General features: G+C 46.9%; 1 protein-coding gene across 1 annotated transcript; it reads left to right on the forward strand.

The window, feature by feature from the left end:
• Positions 1–4,870: 4,870 nt before the first annotated feature.
• Positions 4,871–14,777, forward strand: NIPAL3 (NIPA like domain containing 3; the record flags this gene model as incomplete). Its single annotated transcript, XM_084274353.1, has 11 exons — positions 4,871–4,969; positions 6,645–6,713; positions 6,810–6,981; positions 7,109–7,168; positions 7,857–8,002; positions 8,714–8,810; positions 10,266–10,401; positions 11,066–11,154; positions 12,599–12,662; positions 13,653–13,747; positions 14,345–14,777. The coding sequence occupies 11 exons, from the start codon at positions 4,871–4,873 to the stop codon at positions 14,542–14,544; spliced, it is 1,227 nt and encodes a 408-aa protein (XP_084130479.1). The 3' UTR covers positions 14,545–14,777.
• Between the last annotated feature and the right edge of the window lie 1,164 nt (positions 14,778–15,941).

The following is a 15,941-nucleotide window of genomic DNA, read 5'->3' on the forward strand; positions in this document are numbered from 1 at the left end:
TGAGGTTCTCCACCCTGTGCTCCACCAACAAGGAGGGTTATGCTGAGGAAAGTGCAACTGGTCCAGTTTGCTAGAACTGGCTATTAAAATTGCAGCAGGTTCCCAAAGCAGCTGATAAAAAACTGCATCTGCAAGATCTGTTCCTTGGTGCTGCCCAGGCTTGGCTGCTCCTGCTGACCAACCTCCTGAGGTTTGGATGGAGTCCCACGCTCAGCCCTGCCCCATAAAGGGGAGTTACTACTCTGCCAGCATGTTCTTGATTAGAGCCTTCTAGGACAGCACGTGTCAGGGATATGGCTACAGAGCCCTTCTCCCATCCAATGCATCCAGCTCTGGGTTTGGCATGCCCATCATCACCTCAGCGTTGTTGAAAGGTAATTGGAGATTAAATGTCTGCACTGCCTTGGAAATCCACCTCCTGCTGAAGTGGCTGCACAGCTCTGTGCCCTTTGAGTCGTATTCTGGTACTCAGAAGGGGCACTGAGCTGCGAGGTAAGTCCCTCAGATAGACCTCAACAAACTCCAGTGGTACCTGCAGTGATGTGTGAAGAAAGTGGTAAACTGGCAGCTACCAAAGTGGGTCAACTCACCCGTGTCACTATTCTAGGTCAGGCAGCAAATAAACTCTTTACGGTGCCTAAATTACAAGGGGTAAACTTCACGTCCTGGCATTTATCCCTGACTACCCTGCTAAAGGAACGTGCTCCAAAATGGCTTGTGCTGAAGAGGACAAGAGTCAAATGCTTTTGATGGAGGAAGGTAAGTCAGCAGCCACCCCCAAAACAGTCTAGAGTGAATGGATCTAATGCATCCCCTCCTCTCTGCGGTGCAGTAACTTTTCTCTAGGGATAAAGCTTAGGAAAGAAGCAGCCAAGCCCTTGTGGAGCTTGTGGTTTGGCTTCCTGCCCGCTCTGCCCTTCAAGCAGGAAATTCTCGAAGGGAAGGGAATGCTTTGTGAAGCTCCTGAAGACTCTGCCTCTTCTTTTTTCGTCAGAACTTAGCATCAGGTCATCTGGAACTCCTGGAAGCTGACCAGACAGACTGATGGCGCCTACAGAAGGTATTTAAGCAACTTCTCTACCTTGATCATTTTCCCTCATCTTTTGTCCTTCACGTCCTTGATTGCTGTTATTCAATCCTGAGATAATGCACTCCTGATATCACCGAGATGGGAGAGACAACAAGAAGGAAGAGATCAAAGGAAGGAGAAGAAAGAGAAGATGCCAAAGGCAGAAGAAGAAAGAGGGAAGATGCCAAATACTTCCTTGATTTACCTACTTTACATACCCGGAACACAAAGTTTTAGAAATCCTGAATATACTTAATTTTCAGGGTTCTGGGGTTACCATGTAGTCACCAGACAGCGAGAGGCTGTCGGCAGGGGCCATGGGCAGCCTCTTCCCAGCAGCACAGGAAGTAGCTTGAAAGCTGCATCCAGAAAGCCCAGGAGGCCATTGGCACCTGTGAATTTTGGCTGGACTTGAAAAGGAACCCGGCAGCGAGCAGGCTGGGAAACCAGCGGGGCTTTAAAATACCTTTCTGCTTCCCTCTGCTGGCCGGATAACAGAGGTACCAGCGCAATTCCTGCAGCCTGGGCAGGATCGGCGTGAAGAATAGTAGTGAAAGATAAGGAAGGGTCCTCTTGAAGTATTCACTTCACCCCTTTCTTTGAATTTGCTCCTGAATTTCAGATAAAAACCCAAACCAACCCCACCAAAAGAATATAAATGTACGTGTCCTGGAGAGCTCAAGATTTGAAACGGGAGCAAATCTAACATTTACACAGCATTCGAGTCAAGAAAGCAGCAGTTCTCTGTGTGTTTGATTTCCCTGGTTAATTTAAGAAGCAAAGGCGGGAGGGGGAGCACTCTGAAGCACTGCTGAGTAGGTTTGAAGGGTGACTCAGTGCTGTTAAATCCCTTTTGCAGGTTGTCCTCATTTACTGAGTGAGGCATCTTAACAACTCCCTTCGCCTCTCTAAACTGAAAATTCAAGGCAAGGTGCTGGGCGTCCCAGCTCCTGGGGAACATTAAGCTGCGTGAGGCCACCCAAGAAGTGCTGTGCTTTGCAGGCCTGCAATCAAAGGCAGTGTCGGTTGACAGCAGAGAGATGGTCAGCTGGAAGCTAGTACAGGTCTCTCTCAGACATATGATGTGCCAACACGGGTTCACCTAGTCAGGCTCTGGTGCTACTCCTGCCCGTCGCAGAGCTGCACTGGCAGCAATGCTGCATTAGGAAGTTTAAATAAAATCACAGAATCTCCAGGTTGGAAAAGACCTTTGAGATCATCGAGTCCAGCTGTCCCTGTCCTGTGCTGACCCAGATCCCTGAGCACCTCATCTCCCCTCTGTTAAACACACCCAGGGGGTGACTCAGCCCCTCCCTGAGCAGCCTGTGCCAGTGCCCCAGAACCCTTTTGGGGAAGAACTTTTTCCTGATGTCTGCTCTGAGCCTGCCCTGGCACAGGGGAGAGAAGCGATGGGTCGAGGGAAAGGGGCTGAAGCTGCCCTGGGCCTTGTTGAGCCTCATCCCGCTGGTCTCAGCCATGGGTCCGGCTCTGAGGAGCCTCCCCACCCTCAGGCAGCCCCAGGCTTCCTCCCAGCTGAGCGCCGTCCGTATGTCCCTAAGGGAACATTCGGTCCCTTCGCCCAGGTGACTGATAAAACAGTGAGCGGGCCCGGGCCCGGTCTGAGCGCTGGAGACACCGCGGGGGACCGGCCCCCGCCTCAGCTCCCCTCCCGCCACCGGCCGGAACAGACCCGGGGCCACTACAGGAAGTGACGTCACCGGCCCGCCCCGGCGAGGCGCGGTACATGCCGGGAGCGGCGCCGGCCCGCCCCGTGCGGCAGCGCGGTGCAGGCTGGGAGTGGTAGGAACCTGTGAGGCTGAGGCGGCGCGCCGCGCGGGTTGTGTTCCGGACGGTGCCGCCGGGCGCGGCCTGGTCTTGCCGGTGCCTACCCGCGTGTCTCGGGACGCTCCGGCCTCCGGCCGGGCTGACGGAACGCGTATAGCTGTCTGCTGAGACAACGGCCGACCCAGCTGTTCGTCCAATTGCTGTGCCTGTTAATTTGGGCCCTCCGCCAGGCGCCCAATCACATGCAGGCTTTCATAGCCGCCGTGCGCGCCGTTGGTTAAGGTGGTTGGAAGAGCACCTTTGCGCATGCGCCTTAAGGCGGCTCCAGCGGCTCGTAGCCGCCACACTCTCCCGCCCGCCCTCTCGGAGCCCTGCGCCTCAGACGGGCTCTGCCCATAGGCTGCACCCTCGCCCGGTAGCCAATCCCCGCCGGCACATGGAGCCCAGCCCTAGACTGACAGGTCTGCCTGCAAATCGGAGGTGCCGGGCCGGAGCCGAACGCGGCTGTCGGCCGGGAACTGAAGTCGGGGGCCGGAGGCGCGGGCATGGGGCCGGAGTGGAGCAGGTGAGTGAGCGGGGCCGCGGGGGGAGGCTGCCGCGCGCCCCGGGGTGGCGGGGTCCCCGCGGGGTTCCCAGCTCGGCAACAAACCGCCGCTGGGGTCCGGCTGCGGGTCGCGGCGGGGCAGGGCGGCCTGGCCCGGGGGAAGGTGTCCTGCCGGCATCCCCCTGCCTCAGCCCGGCCCCGCGCTGCTCGGGCAGGGCGTCCTCGCAGGGGGCGCGGGGAGCTTTGACCCCTCTCCCTCGCAGCGGGGTGCCGTTTCCCCTCTGGCGGCCAGGCTGCCCCTGTCCCCTTCCCTGCTCCGGCACCGGCGCCACCTGGGCAAGGCAGGAGTTAAAGTACTCCCGCAGGGGCCGGGGCTGGCCGGGAGAGCTTGCGGGCGGGTGGGAAGGGCCCGTCTACCTCAGGGAGTGACCACAGGCCACTTGTGCGGGGTCTGGGGCGACGGGGTGCTCGGCCTGTCCCTCAGCCTTTGCGTGGAGCGAGGGGGAGGTGTCACCTGCGAGCATCACGCCCTGACAGTGCCTGCACACCGGCACCCCTGTCTGTAGGAAGGGGGGAAGGTGCTGATGCCTCTGGAGGCCTTTGGGGAAAGGAGCCTTCACTGCACGCTGGAACCTCAGACTGACTTGCTGTGGGTGCTGCTTTCCAGACACCTGGGATGAGCCTGGCTCTCAGGAATTTAGCCTTACAGCACTTACACTGGAATGACCTCTGTTTGCAGCACTGTCATCCCCAGCACGTGGGGATGGCGTGACTAATGTGATGCTGCATCCTGAGCAAGCAGCAGAGTTGCACAGGCAGTAGGGAAATGAATAGTGGGCCTCAGAGGCTTTTTGATAAAAGGTTTTCAAATGGCAAGGCCTGATGTTAAATGCCAGCTGGATATGTCACCCCTGGGGTCGAGCCAGTTTGCGAGTGCTTGTCAAGCAAGGTCTGTGCGAGTGTTTCTGTCTTTGAGACTTTGTAAGAAGATGTTTAACCTCAAAAAGTAGAGACTTTCTCTGCTCATATGTGCAGCCATTAGTTTGAATCCAGGACGTTTTCAGTGGCCCATCCTTCAGCAGGATTTCATTGCAAGCTTTGGACTGTTAAGTTAATTTGACCTAATTATATATATATATTTATATTTTCTTTTTCTTAGCTTCACGTTGGAGGAATATAACCTTGCTGCTTCACTGTCTGCCTGGAAATATTGGCTTATCTACTCTTCTGCCTACGGTGCCTACCCAATCTCAGTGTAGCCTGGTGGAAGAAGAAAAGCAGCAGGCAGGCTCCAGAGAGCTTCCTTTGTGCTTCACTGAACTTTACTGTTACTTGTCCAAACAAAACAGCATGGATGGGAAGAAGTGGTACCAAATTACAGATAGGGTGGTTCCAGCGGGGTGCAAGTCTCATCTTTAAAGAGAAGTTCTAGCATCAAACAGGCTGAAAAGCAAACACCCCAATCAACCAAAATGGAAGGAGGCAACAGTCCAAATCTGCAACTTCAGCAGCTCCCACTGGCCACAGCAGCGGTTTCTGTGCAGCCACACACTGACTCCTTTTCTTACAAGGTCAGATTTCTACCCCAGTCTAAGCTTAGAAGACCCTAACTATCTGAGTAAGCCAGTGTATTTGTTTGGTTTTCTTTCAGAAAGTGCACTGGCTTTGTATTTAGCCATGCCTGGAGCCCCCTGTGTGTTATATGCTGTGTATACAGGCAGCAAGAGAGAGAAAGAGGAAACTTTGTGTCTTGAAAAGCCAGACAAAGTGAAGAAAGGACTGACAGTTCAAAAATGTGGATGTTTAAAGGTGGTTAGATGCGATAAATTCTGCTAGGTGCCTTTTCAGGCTAACCCATACATCAGTAAATGAGATCAGCTGTTCTGGTCTGGGGTATGTTCAGGTGCTTGAATTTGAGGTGGGTCAGCCCATGGTCACGCAGAGAGCCTGCAGCTGAGGTAGGATGTGTTGCTGCAGGGTCATCCCATTCCCCCCTCCCCTAGAAAACATCCTTTGCTGACAACACAGCAAAGGTGCACGGTAAAAACTGACCAGGCTGAGGTTGGCTGGGAGGCCTTTGCAGTCCAGAAGCCGCCCCCAAACACTTATGGGGCGCTATGCCTGACGAATTGTCTTCTCCATGTCTTCTAAACTGCTTGCTGAACTGTGCTGAGCTGCTCTGGCTACATCTGTGATCACACAGTGACATTTTTCAGCCAGCTTTGCTGTCAGCTGTGGGAAGGTATCTCAGGTGGTGTTGAATGAAAATGCTTTCATGAATCTTATTCCAGTAGATCCTGATAAAAAGCTTTTTGTTCCACTGATAAGAACTTGAAATCTTAAAGTCCTTGTCTTACTATGTATGAGAAAATGGAGAGTAGTATATTTATTGCTAAGGGAGGAATAGGAATGTGAGTGTGGTTATCTGTACTCCACCGTATCTTGGAGACTTGCACTGAAATGAAAAGTGCTAATGACATCTAATGACATTTAGACAGTTGTTGGAAGAACACAAATATTAAGTGGCCTGCCTTAGCCTCAGGCTCTTCTGTTTGCTCCTAAAGTGCATCTCCTTTGTGACTCAGCCTGCTTTACATCCATTTTATTTCAAATTCCATCTTTAGACCGTGAGAATTATTGCTGAGCTGGGAATGCCGATGTGGAAGGGGCTGGGAGCTTGCTAGGAGTTGCTACCAATTGCCTTTTACTTTGGTGTAACTTGTTCACATAAAAAGCAGCATAAGATCTGGGATAACCAGGCTGCCTCATCAGAAGAGCTAAATTTTCATGAGGCAGCAGATACAAGTGGAAAAGAGCAGAATAGTTCTTAAAATACAGCCACAGAATGCAGAGGTTACTGACCTGTACTCTGCTGAGATCCAGGGCAGCAAACACCTCCATGAAAGAGTTTTTTTCAAAGAGAAGACTGAGTGCACAGCTCATTGTTGTGTTGAGCTTTATCTTCTTCCCCTCTGAGAAACTGCAGAGAACACAAATGTAGGCACAGTAATTTATGTCTCTTGTAGAAAGTGTCTGTTAAGGAAGGCTGAGCTTCACAGGTTTGGAACACAGCCACAGGGAACTTACCTGGATTGCCCTAGAGAGGAAGATAAACAGAGGTTTTATTGACAGGTGCTCTAGGAACTGTTTTAAGTCTACTGTCTTCCAGACTGTGCAAAAAGCTCCAACTTCCTTTAGGGTCCAGTGGTTCAGTTTAATATCTGTGTGTTTGCCTTGTTTTTACAGGAGAACTTGATTGGTGCATTACTAGCTATTTTTGGGCATCTTGTTATCAGTATTGCACTCAACCTCCAGGTGAGTATATGAAGCAAATATTGATCCTGACTCAAGCATCCTGCATTAAAAAGCATCATTATGCCAAAGATTCTTTGCCTTTATTTTCTTTTCTAGAAATACAGCCACATCCGACTGGCAGGTTCCAAAGACCCCCGCGCCTACTTTAAAACCAAAACGTGGTGGTGTGGACTCTTTCTGCTGGTGCTGGGAGAACTGGGAGTGTTTTCCTCTTACGCCTTTGCTCCCCTGTCCCTGATTGTGCCACTCAGTGCAGTGTCTGTTATAGGTAAGGGGGAAAGAGACAGCAGCCATGCAAGTCTGAGTGTGTTCCAGTGGGAGATTCCTGATCATTGGACTGACACATAACTTGCTGTTTCTCTTTTTTTCTCTTCTTTTTTCCCTTCTTTTTATAGCTAGTGCAATCATAGGAATTATATTTATTAAAGAAAAATGGAAGCCCAAGGATTTTTTGAGTAAGTCCCACAGTTCCTTGTTAATTTTTCCTCTCTGTTTACAAGCTGTTCAGCACATACCATGGCCTCTCAGGAGATCTCCGTTAACTATAGTACTTCAGAGAAACAGCTCATCTCATCCACTGTTAAAACTGGCTTTTTCTGGGTGTTTTCTTTTTCCTGACTTGTGACAAATCATCTGAATCTCACAGGTCTTTTTTAGAAATACAGGAAATAGTGTTTTGCTTGCAGGATTTGAGAATTGTGGTTCTCTGGGCTGAAGCTGCAGCCTCAGGCCTTGACTCTGCAAGAGTGTAGGCACGACTGAATCAGCTGCGTTTCATACGTGGTGCAGGTGTTTGCAGAACTGGGGCATTCATTCTTCCATCTCCCAGAAGATGGGCTGTGGGCAGTGCCAGGCAGGATGAGTCCCAGATACAGATCTTGTAGCTCCTGTTTAACAGATGTTTCCTGGTAGGAGTTTTGGGTTTCTTTTTCTTAACTCAGAGCACACAGGTTGCCTCGGGGTATTTATGGTTCCAGTATTTTGAAAGGGGGAATGAAGGCAGGGGAATGAGTCATCTAGAGGAATGTGCATGATGTCATTAATGGTCACTGCATGTGCAGTATTACTTCTGTGCCTCCACACTAACCTCCACTAACTTTGTCCTCTCTTTTTTTTGTTGTTTTTGCCCTTTGGCTGCCCAAGGGCGCTATGTTTTGTCCTTTGTAGGCTGTGGTTTGGCAATTATTGGAACTTATCTGCTGGTAACATTTGGACCTAATAGTCATGAGAAGATGACAGGAGAAAATATCACTAGGCATTTAGTGAGCTGGCCATTTCTGTTGTATATGGTAAGATGGCCCATAAAAGGTGGGACAGTTTTCTGCTCTGTGCCTGACTGGGAGTTTCCTTTCAAGCATGATTTTTCCTTGTGGTTACTACCAGTGTTCCTTGTACTTGTTAACGAGCCTGTGCCAGCTTGTCCTGGTGTCAGGTCTGCATTGCCTGCAGATACATGCATGCACAATTTTGAACCCTCCCATTCTTTCTCTGAATTATTCTGTTAGGATTTAAATACCTTTTAACTGAGAGGGTTTAAAACAGCCTGTTCACTCCCTGGTGTTTCAGCTTCAGCCTGTGGCAGTAGTACCGATGGCAGCTGAGAGCTGCTGCTCCAGAGGTTTCCAAATGCTGTGCTTCCATCTGGGCTTGTTCTAGGCTGATGTGCTCTGGAGCCATCAATCTCTCATTAAAAGTCTTACAAAAGCAATTGGTTTTTAATGGAGAAAAGATTGACCATTAAATAAGACATGTGCTGCAAGGATCCCCTGGAGAACCTCGCTACAGAGAGTGGGGCTGAGAGCTCTGATGTGAATATTTGGTCAGGATTCTTTGATCTGCTGCTTTACCAAAGTGTCTGCAAGAAGCTATTGAGTATCTCATGAATTTAGAATGTAGGATTATAGTAAATATGATCTATAATTGTGTGAGATCCTAATTTTCCTTGAATTGCCCTTTTCTGTAACACCCTGCATCTTTTCACACTCTCATTTCTTTTGCAGCTTGTGGAGATCATCATATTCTGCCTGCTGCTATATTTTTACAAGGAGAAAAATGCAAACTACATTGTCGTTATTCTGCTGCTGGTAGCTTTGCTGGGTAAGTTAATAGGGGACTTTGGCTTATCACAGTGAACTGAAGCATCTCTGGCTTATAGGGAATTATATTTACCTATTTAATATAATAAAATGCACCAATCCACTCCAGAAATGTTACTACAAATTAGATAAACATCACTGCAAGTTATTAGCTTTAGGATCTTTGCAAATGACCTTTGAACAGTTAAGATTTATTTCCTATGAGGATGAACAATGCAGGTTCTTTGTTAGTGTCTTACTCTGTGCATGCAGAGAAGGTACAATGTCTGCTTGGTGGGTAAGGAAGGCTGGTTTGGTGGATGAAGGAGAGGATTTGACCCATGAGAATCTTCTTGGCTCTGGGAAGATTTGCTGTGTGGCTAAAGAAATAACTCCTCTGCCATGCCAGCATGTCCCTGCTTAAATTGGGAGAGCCTCTGGGCATGGGGTCAAATGATGCTTTTGGTATCCTCGAAGCCTGCACTGGGGCCCTGCAGTGACTGTGGAAACGCCAGGATTTCACTTGCACCCTTTTCCACACTAATATGGTTTTGCTGGGTTTTTTAAGAAACTGTGATCAATTAAACTTTAAAAAGGGTGAATAATAGCAAGGCAGTGACGCACCCACTGTGCTGTTGAATCTATGTCACAGTCCTCAATTTTTGGTATTTATGCAACTTCAGTCACTGCAATGATTTTTTTTGGGGTTGTTTTCTTTGATTTTTAACTATTTGGGGCTGGAGTTCAGTAACTGACGTCTCAGAGGCTGCATGAATCATAGACAAAGCAACAATCCTAATTCTGAGTGGCCCTGTCTTGTGCTGTTGAGAAATAGAAAGGAAGTAAGGTCTTTCTGGTACTTGTTTTGAAAACTTCCTTAGCTTTATTAACGAAGCCAATGTGGCCTCAGGAATGAAAGTCTGCCTCCTTCCATCATGTGATTGCACAGCACTGTTTAAACACTTCAATAGTGAACGCTCCCAGCCCTTCAGAGAGAGGAACAGAGATACAGAAAGGTGAAGTTATTTATTGAAGGTCACTGTAGTGAAGTTAGGAATAAAACTGCCGGAGATGGGGATAAAATATGTACTTTGTGTCCCTTGCTTGCCCCTGGAAAGAGGAGGGTTCAAATTCTTGTAGATCTTTGTTTGCCTGTCATATGGGAGCTTATAAACAGGAGGGGAATCAACTTTTTAAAAGGGTAGACAATGGCAGGCCAAGGGGGATGGAGTAAAGCTGAAGGAGGGAAGATTTAAATTGGATAATAGGGGGAAGTTTTTTCCAGAGAGAGTGGTGAGGGGCTGGAACAGGCTGCCCAGAGAGGGGTGGGTGCCCCATCCCTGGGGGTGTTCAAGGCCAGGTTGGATGGGGCCCTTCCAACCCAGACCATTCTGTCATTCTGTGGTATATAGAGAATGTGCAGCCCTCCACCGAGGATGTGTCAGTTCTTCAGCTGAATCCTGCTGTGCATTCACAGGTTCCATGACTGTTGTGACAGTGAAGGCTGTGGCAGGCATGATTGTTGTCTCGATACAAGGAAACTTACAACTTGACTACCCTATATTTTATATCATGTTGGTGTGCATGATTGCTACAGCCATCTTTCAAGCAACGTAAGACACTCACTTTATTTTTGTCTGTAATTGTGCTGGGTTTGGTGGATCAGTAATTAGTAGCTTGGTTGTTATCCATTCCAATAATGCTGATTAAACTTTAGGTGAAGAATTACCTGTTCTCCTCTGCGACTGTCCTCAGATCCATGTCTCAGGAGCCTGCAATAGTGGTGGTCTTTGCTTTTCTGTGTAGTGTCATTGCTTAGTAGTTTTAATCCTAAATTTATACATGATTCAAGTATTTGCAAAGCAATGTTAGGAGTGAAACAGTGGCAAATTGAATACAGTGTCTAAAATGGAAGTGCAGAATCAATGGTGTTGATGATATATCTGTTTTTTTCCCCTCTGTAACTGTAATAACCCAAAATGCTGGTAGGCTAAAAAGGTGTTCAAAATGTGAGTGATGTTCTGGCCCTAAGGCCAGTGGCAGTAACTTCTCTGCCTTTAGTCAGTACAGACCTAAGGCTTACTCATCTATTGCAGATATTGAATTCCAAGGGATGCTGTTGCAGGTGTAGTGAGAAAGAGAATAAAGTTTCTTAACTTTATGCATTGCTTTAGAAAGGTGGCTCTGAAAAGGAGAACTGTACTAGTCCATGATAACTGCTATGCAGTTTGAGCATCCTTCCCAAATCACCAACTTGTGTCTGTCATTGTATTGCAGGTTTTTAGCTCAAGCCTCCCAGCTCTATGACTCGTCTCAGATTGCCAGCATCGGCTATATCCTCTCCACAACAGCAGCAATCACAGCAGGTAACGCTGCACAAAACAGTGAGTTGCACCCTTCTAAAAAAAGGGTAAAAGATTATTGGAAATAATCCTCATTTATGAATGAGGAAGGTACATAGTCAGCAAGATGATGATTTGTATTTTCTTGTCATCCCTCTTCTGCAGCTGGCTTTGTTGGGTTTTTTCTTTCTTTCCAGAAATGTGAATTATCCCATTAGATTGTGTTAAAAATTTCTATTAAGTTCTGTCATGTTGTTTGAAGTGCCTGGGAACTTACGTCTGAGAAGTATTACTCATACCATGCTAGTGTGTGGAAGGAAAGGGTGATGTGTGCTCTTAGATGTGCAGCTTGAATACGCAGCTAAAATTTCTCCTTGCCCAATTTTATCCAGGTTTGGTTAAAACTTGTGCAATACCCTGTATAAATCCACTCTGTTCCTCTGCACAAAGGTGTTAGAATTCTCTTCCTGATAGTCCTGTGTGCGTTGTGTCTAGAAGGCAGCTGCTCCCAACTTGATAGGCACTTATCTTTCTGAACAGTTGACTCCAATTTCAGCCTTCACCCACACAGGAAAAGCTCTGTCTGTGTGAACAAAGATGAGCGTTTTAAACCGCTTTGGCTTCACACCTGCTGAGCTGCCTTCCTAAGGTTTTGCACTTGTTAGATGTGAGCAAAACTGGGGGGAAACCTCAACCAGCCCAAACACACAACCCCAACACTGGAGACGGTGCCTCTGCTTGACAGTGATGGATGCTATTTGTGTAAAGAGTAAGGCTTTTGTAGGTATATAAGGGCAATAGCTTCCCCCATGTTGCCTTTCAATGCTCTTCACTGTCACGAGACAGTACGGGCTCCTCTTTAGCTAATGTTTATTCCTGCTGTGCTCCAAGCCATATGCTGCTCTTGGATTCCTCAGGTTATTTACTTAACTTCAATTAGAAATGCAAAGAGCAGGAGCCAGAATGCGTGTCCTGTTGACATCCAGGACACAAGGTTGGAGCTGTATATACTTGTTCAGGGTCAGGAGTTTGTATCCTGTTGTAGTTTGAGAGATCTGATTTGGTTTGCTGTTCAGACTTCAGAACTAGAGTCTCACTGGTTTATACAGTAGCCACTGCTGTGTGGTGAGCCTTTGGCTCAGGCTTTGTTAGCACAGTCACCTGCAATAGTTCCAGCAACATTTCCTTTACAACCTCCTTACCCCAATGCAAAAAGATTTGTACTAGTTGCTGTGCTGCTGTACAGTATAGTAGTTACATCAGTATAACTATTTTGGCAATGAAATTCTAAAAGATTTGTCAATAAATTGTGTTAAAGCAGAAATCAGGCTACTTTTTTTCTATTTGAAGAGTGTAAAAATAGGCATCTTACGTGATTTGGTTTCTGGAGGGAGCAGTGCTGGAGATGTAGCACTAATTACTCATATAAGCTGGGAAGAAAGATGTCACAAATTATTTCCTTTTCAAGGAGCAACTTTTTACTTGGACTTCACTGGTGAAGATGTTCTCCATATATGTATGTTTGCGCTTGGGTAAGTGTTTAAAGCTTGATTGAACCTTCTTCATGACTAAAAGTTTTAAAATCCCTATCCATCTGTCTGTATATACATTGGAGGTACTTACTGCCTGGGAGAGAGGCCAGACTGAAAGCACTTTCTCTGTTAGAGCAGAAAGTGGCCTGTAGAGCTCAGGATTTTGGCTGCTGGATGCTCTAGAGGAATTGTGGAACACTAGGTTGTAGTATGGCATCAATGCCCCATGTGAAATCCCTTACTGGCTGTACTGGAGATCAGCTGGGATGTTGAAGCACACAGGCCATTTTTCAAGCTTCCCTACTCATGAATCTAGAAGAATTGCAGAATAACCAAAAGAAGCCATCTCTAGGGAATCTCTTCCAGGTGTTCCACAGAGCCTTCACTGACCTGTGAGTGGACTTCTGGAGTCCTGCTTCATAGAGGCACAGAATGCTGATTTGATGAGGAAAATATTTGCTCTGTAACTCAGTATTTAGTCCTAGTACAGCATCTTGTGATCAGCTCTCCATAATCAGGGGACATTCTGAAATGTCTTTTAGATTAATCCAGGAAAAAACAATTGGGAGATTCATGTTACAGTTTGTAACATGAATCTCCCAATTAAACCCAAGACCAACGGTTGTTAGTGTGTTTACTTATGGGAAACCTTTCAAAGGTCAGGCTGCCAAATCCTGGAATTTCATCAAAGGAAACTTGATTTCAATACCCTTCCTTGCCCCTTTAGATTGTCAAGGTTAATTAATGAATGTGAAAACTTTCCCCTGTATTTTGATAAAGAAAAGGTGGGAGAGTTCTGATTGATAGGTGGATTTTAATACTGTTGCAGAGAACAGAATTCACCTGAGTTTCCTGTAATTCAAAGTTCTTGTGCTTCCAGTTCCAAACTCTCTACAGTGTTACATGATGACAGGCACTCAGCAGCAGCATGCAGTATTAGCCCCTCTCCCTTTCCACATTTACCTCAGTAGATCTTATTTTCTCTCTCAGGTGCCTCATAGCGTTTTTAGGTGTGTTCCTGATCACAAGAAATAGGAAGAAATGTGTACCATTTGAACCTTACATATCAATGGATGCTATGCCAGGTAACAATCCAAATACAGTGGCCTATCAGTCTTGTAGGTGTTGGGCTTCAGAGCGAGAGCTCCAGCTTTGGGCTCTGTTATGTATCTGGATGTATTTTTTTCTTGTTTCTCTTTCTCTTGTTTGCTCATGTCTTGAGGGGTGTGTGCCTGTTCTGTGTGGAGCAGAGAAGAGGTGGTGTGCCACCTTGCTGCTGGGTCCTCTGAGTGGGGAGGGGGGATGTCAGATATTCTTGGGACTGAGCTTGGTCTTCATCTGGCAGGAAGAACTGATTATTGGGGAAGGCTGAGAGAGGTTGCAAGAGGTAGAGGCCAGGGAGAGCAGAAGTTCTTTGGGAGGTACAGCTAAATGCTGGTGAGCTGTATAAAAGACATGCAGCATTTGATAAATGACTATCAACATCATTCAATTGCAGCTTATTTCTCCATTAGTTGCTTCAGTGCTCAATGGAAAAACATGATGTCTTTCATTGAACAGGCAAGGAACCGGTGAGCTGCGTGTCACGAACGCTGAGACTGCATAATTAGCTGACTTAACGAAGCGCAGGAAGAATGCACTTCTGTTCTGAAGCATTTAATCTCTGTCTGTGCTCTTTTCAGGCATGCAGAACATGCACGACAAAGGGATTGCAGTTCAGCCTGACCTCAAAGCTTCTTTTTCCTACGGTGCCCTAGAGAACAATGACAACATGCCGGAAATCTATACTCCAGCTACGTTGCCCATTGTGCAGGAGCAACATGGCTCCAAAGGAGTCTCTGCTCCGCCCTACCGCGTGCTGGAGCACAGCAAAAAGGAGTGACCAACCTTGAAGGGACTCATTGGAACCATCAGAAGTATGACCTTTATTTATTTACCCATTAAAATATAAGCAAGTGTAAAGCCAACCTTGATACAAGTTAAAGCTCGTCTCAAACTTTCAAGGCTGATGATTCAAACAAACAACACTCTCTAGCTGTGAAGGTGAAAGTGTTGGTCTTACCAAGAAGTCAATAGCAGTTCTCCATTGAATGCTGCTGCCTGGAAGCATGAAATGGTGAGTGCAGTCTCGTGGCAGAACGAAACCAATGAGAGAGCAGATGCTGTGGAAACACTGAGCTATAGGAAGAGAAGTGAATGTGCAATTTTTAGTCCTGCTGGGTTTATCTTCACATAGAAGTTTCCAGGAGCTGCTCAGTGAGAGACAAGGGCAGGAAAAGTTGTAAATCCTCACGCCCCCAGCATAACCACCAAAACACCTTAACATGGCAATAAAATGTAGTTGTTTCCAAGCATGAATACTGGAACTTACTGTCTTCAGAGCAGCGTATTTGGTTAGAGTAAACAAGCCCCTTTACTCTATCAAAACACAACTCCTGGGCACTTCCTGTACAATTATTCTGGCTGGTGTTGAATTTACACACTGAGCAAGTGAATTCGTTTTGTAGGACCACTGGATTATGTGGCAGCTTAGAACAAAGATTATTCACCAGTTTTCTGGTTTCATAGCAGGAGTTTCAGGTCAGATTAAATGGTGCAGAGGGAACACTGTAAAGTCTGAGAACAAGAAGAAAGGAGAATTGTAAGGTGACTGGCATCTGGTGAGAATTTTTTTGGAGTTCTTGATGAGTTCTTAATTCTCTGTTGCTTTTCTTTTGGGATGAGGCAGGACTTCCACCTTTGTTTAGAGCTCTTAAAGGTGGAGCTTAGTCTAGGTGGTGGAGGCTGGGGTTGTATCGTGGTGTCCCCCCTTTTTTTTCCATTTTTTATGGGGGGGGGGGGGGGGGGGGGGGAAGATGCTGGTCTCACATTGTGAATGAGCTAAGAAGAAAAGTGTGCACAGCCCAGCACTCAGTGAGGTCTCTGAGAATAATGGAGCATTGTGTACTCATGATATTTATCTTTCCAGCTCCTAAGAGATGCCTAGAAGCTGATACGAAGGGAGAATAGACACAGAGGGTGTGAGGGGGGAAACCTGTCAAGTGAAAAGGACAAAGTACAACATTTACTGGCATATGCAAGTTATACTGGCACTTTGATACCATCATCTTCTCTAAAAGCCATTGTTTTTGCTGGGAAACAGAACTTTTAAGTCTGTTTGGTGTGTCTTTGTATGCAGAGAGGAGTGTCTCCAGGACCTTAGGCAGCTTTATGTGAAATGAACAGTGCTTGTGTTCGCACACTTTCTAAGTGGTTGCTCTGAAACCAAGGGTTTTGAGA

The sequence above is a fragment of the Gallinula chloropus genome (assembly GCF_964237585.1).
Source record: "Gallinula chloropus genome assembly, chromosome: 22".
Lineage (NCBI taxonomy): Eukaryota > Metazoa > Chordata > Aves > Gruiformes > Rallidae > Gallinula > Gallinula chloropus.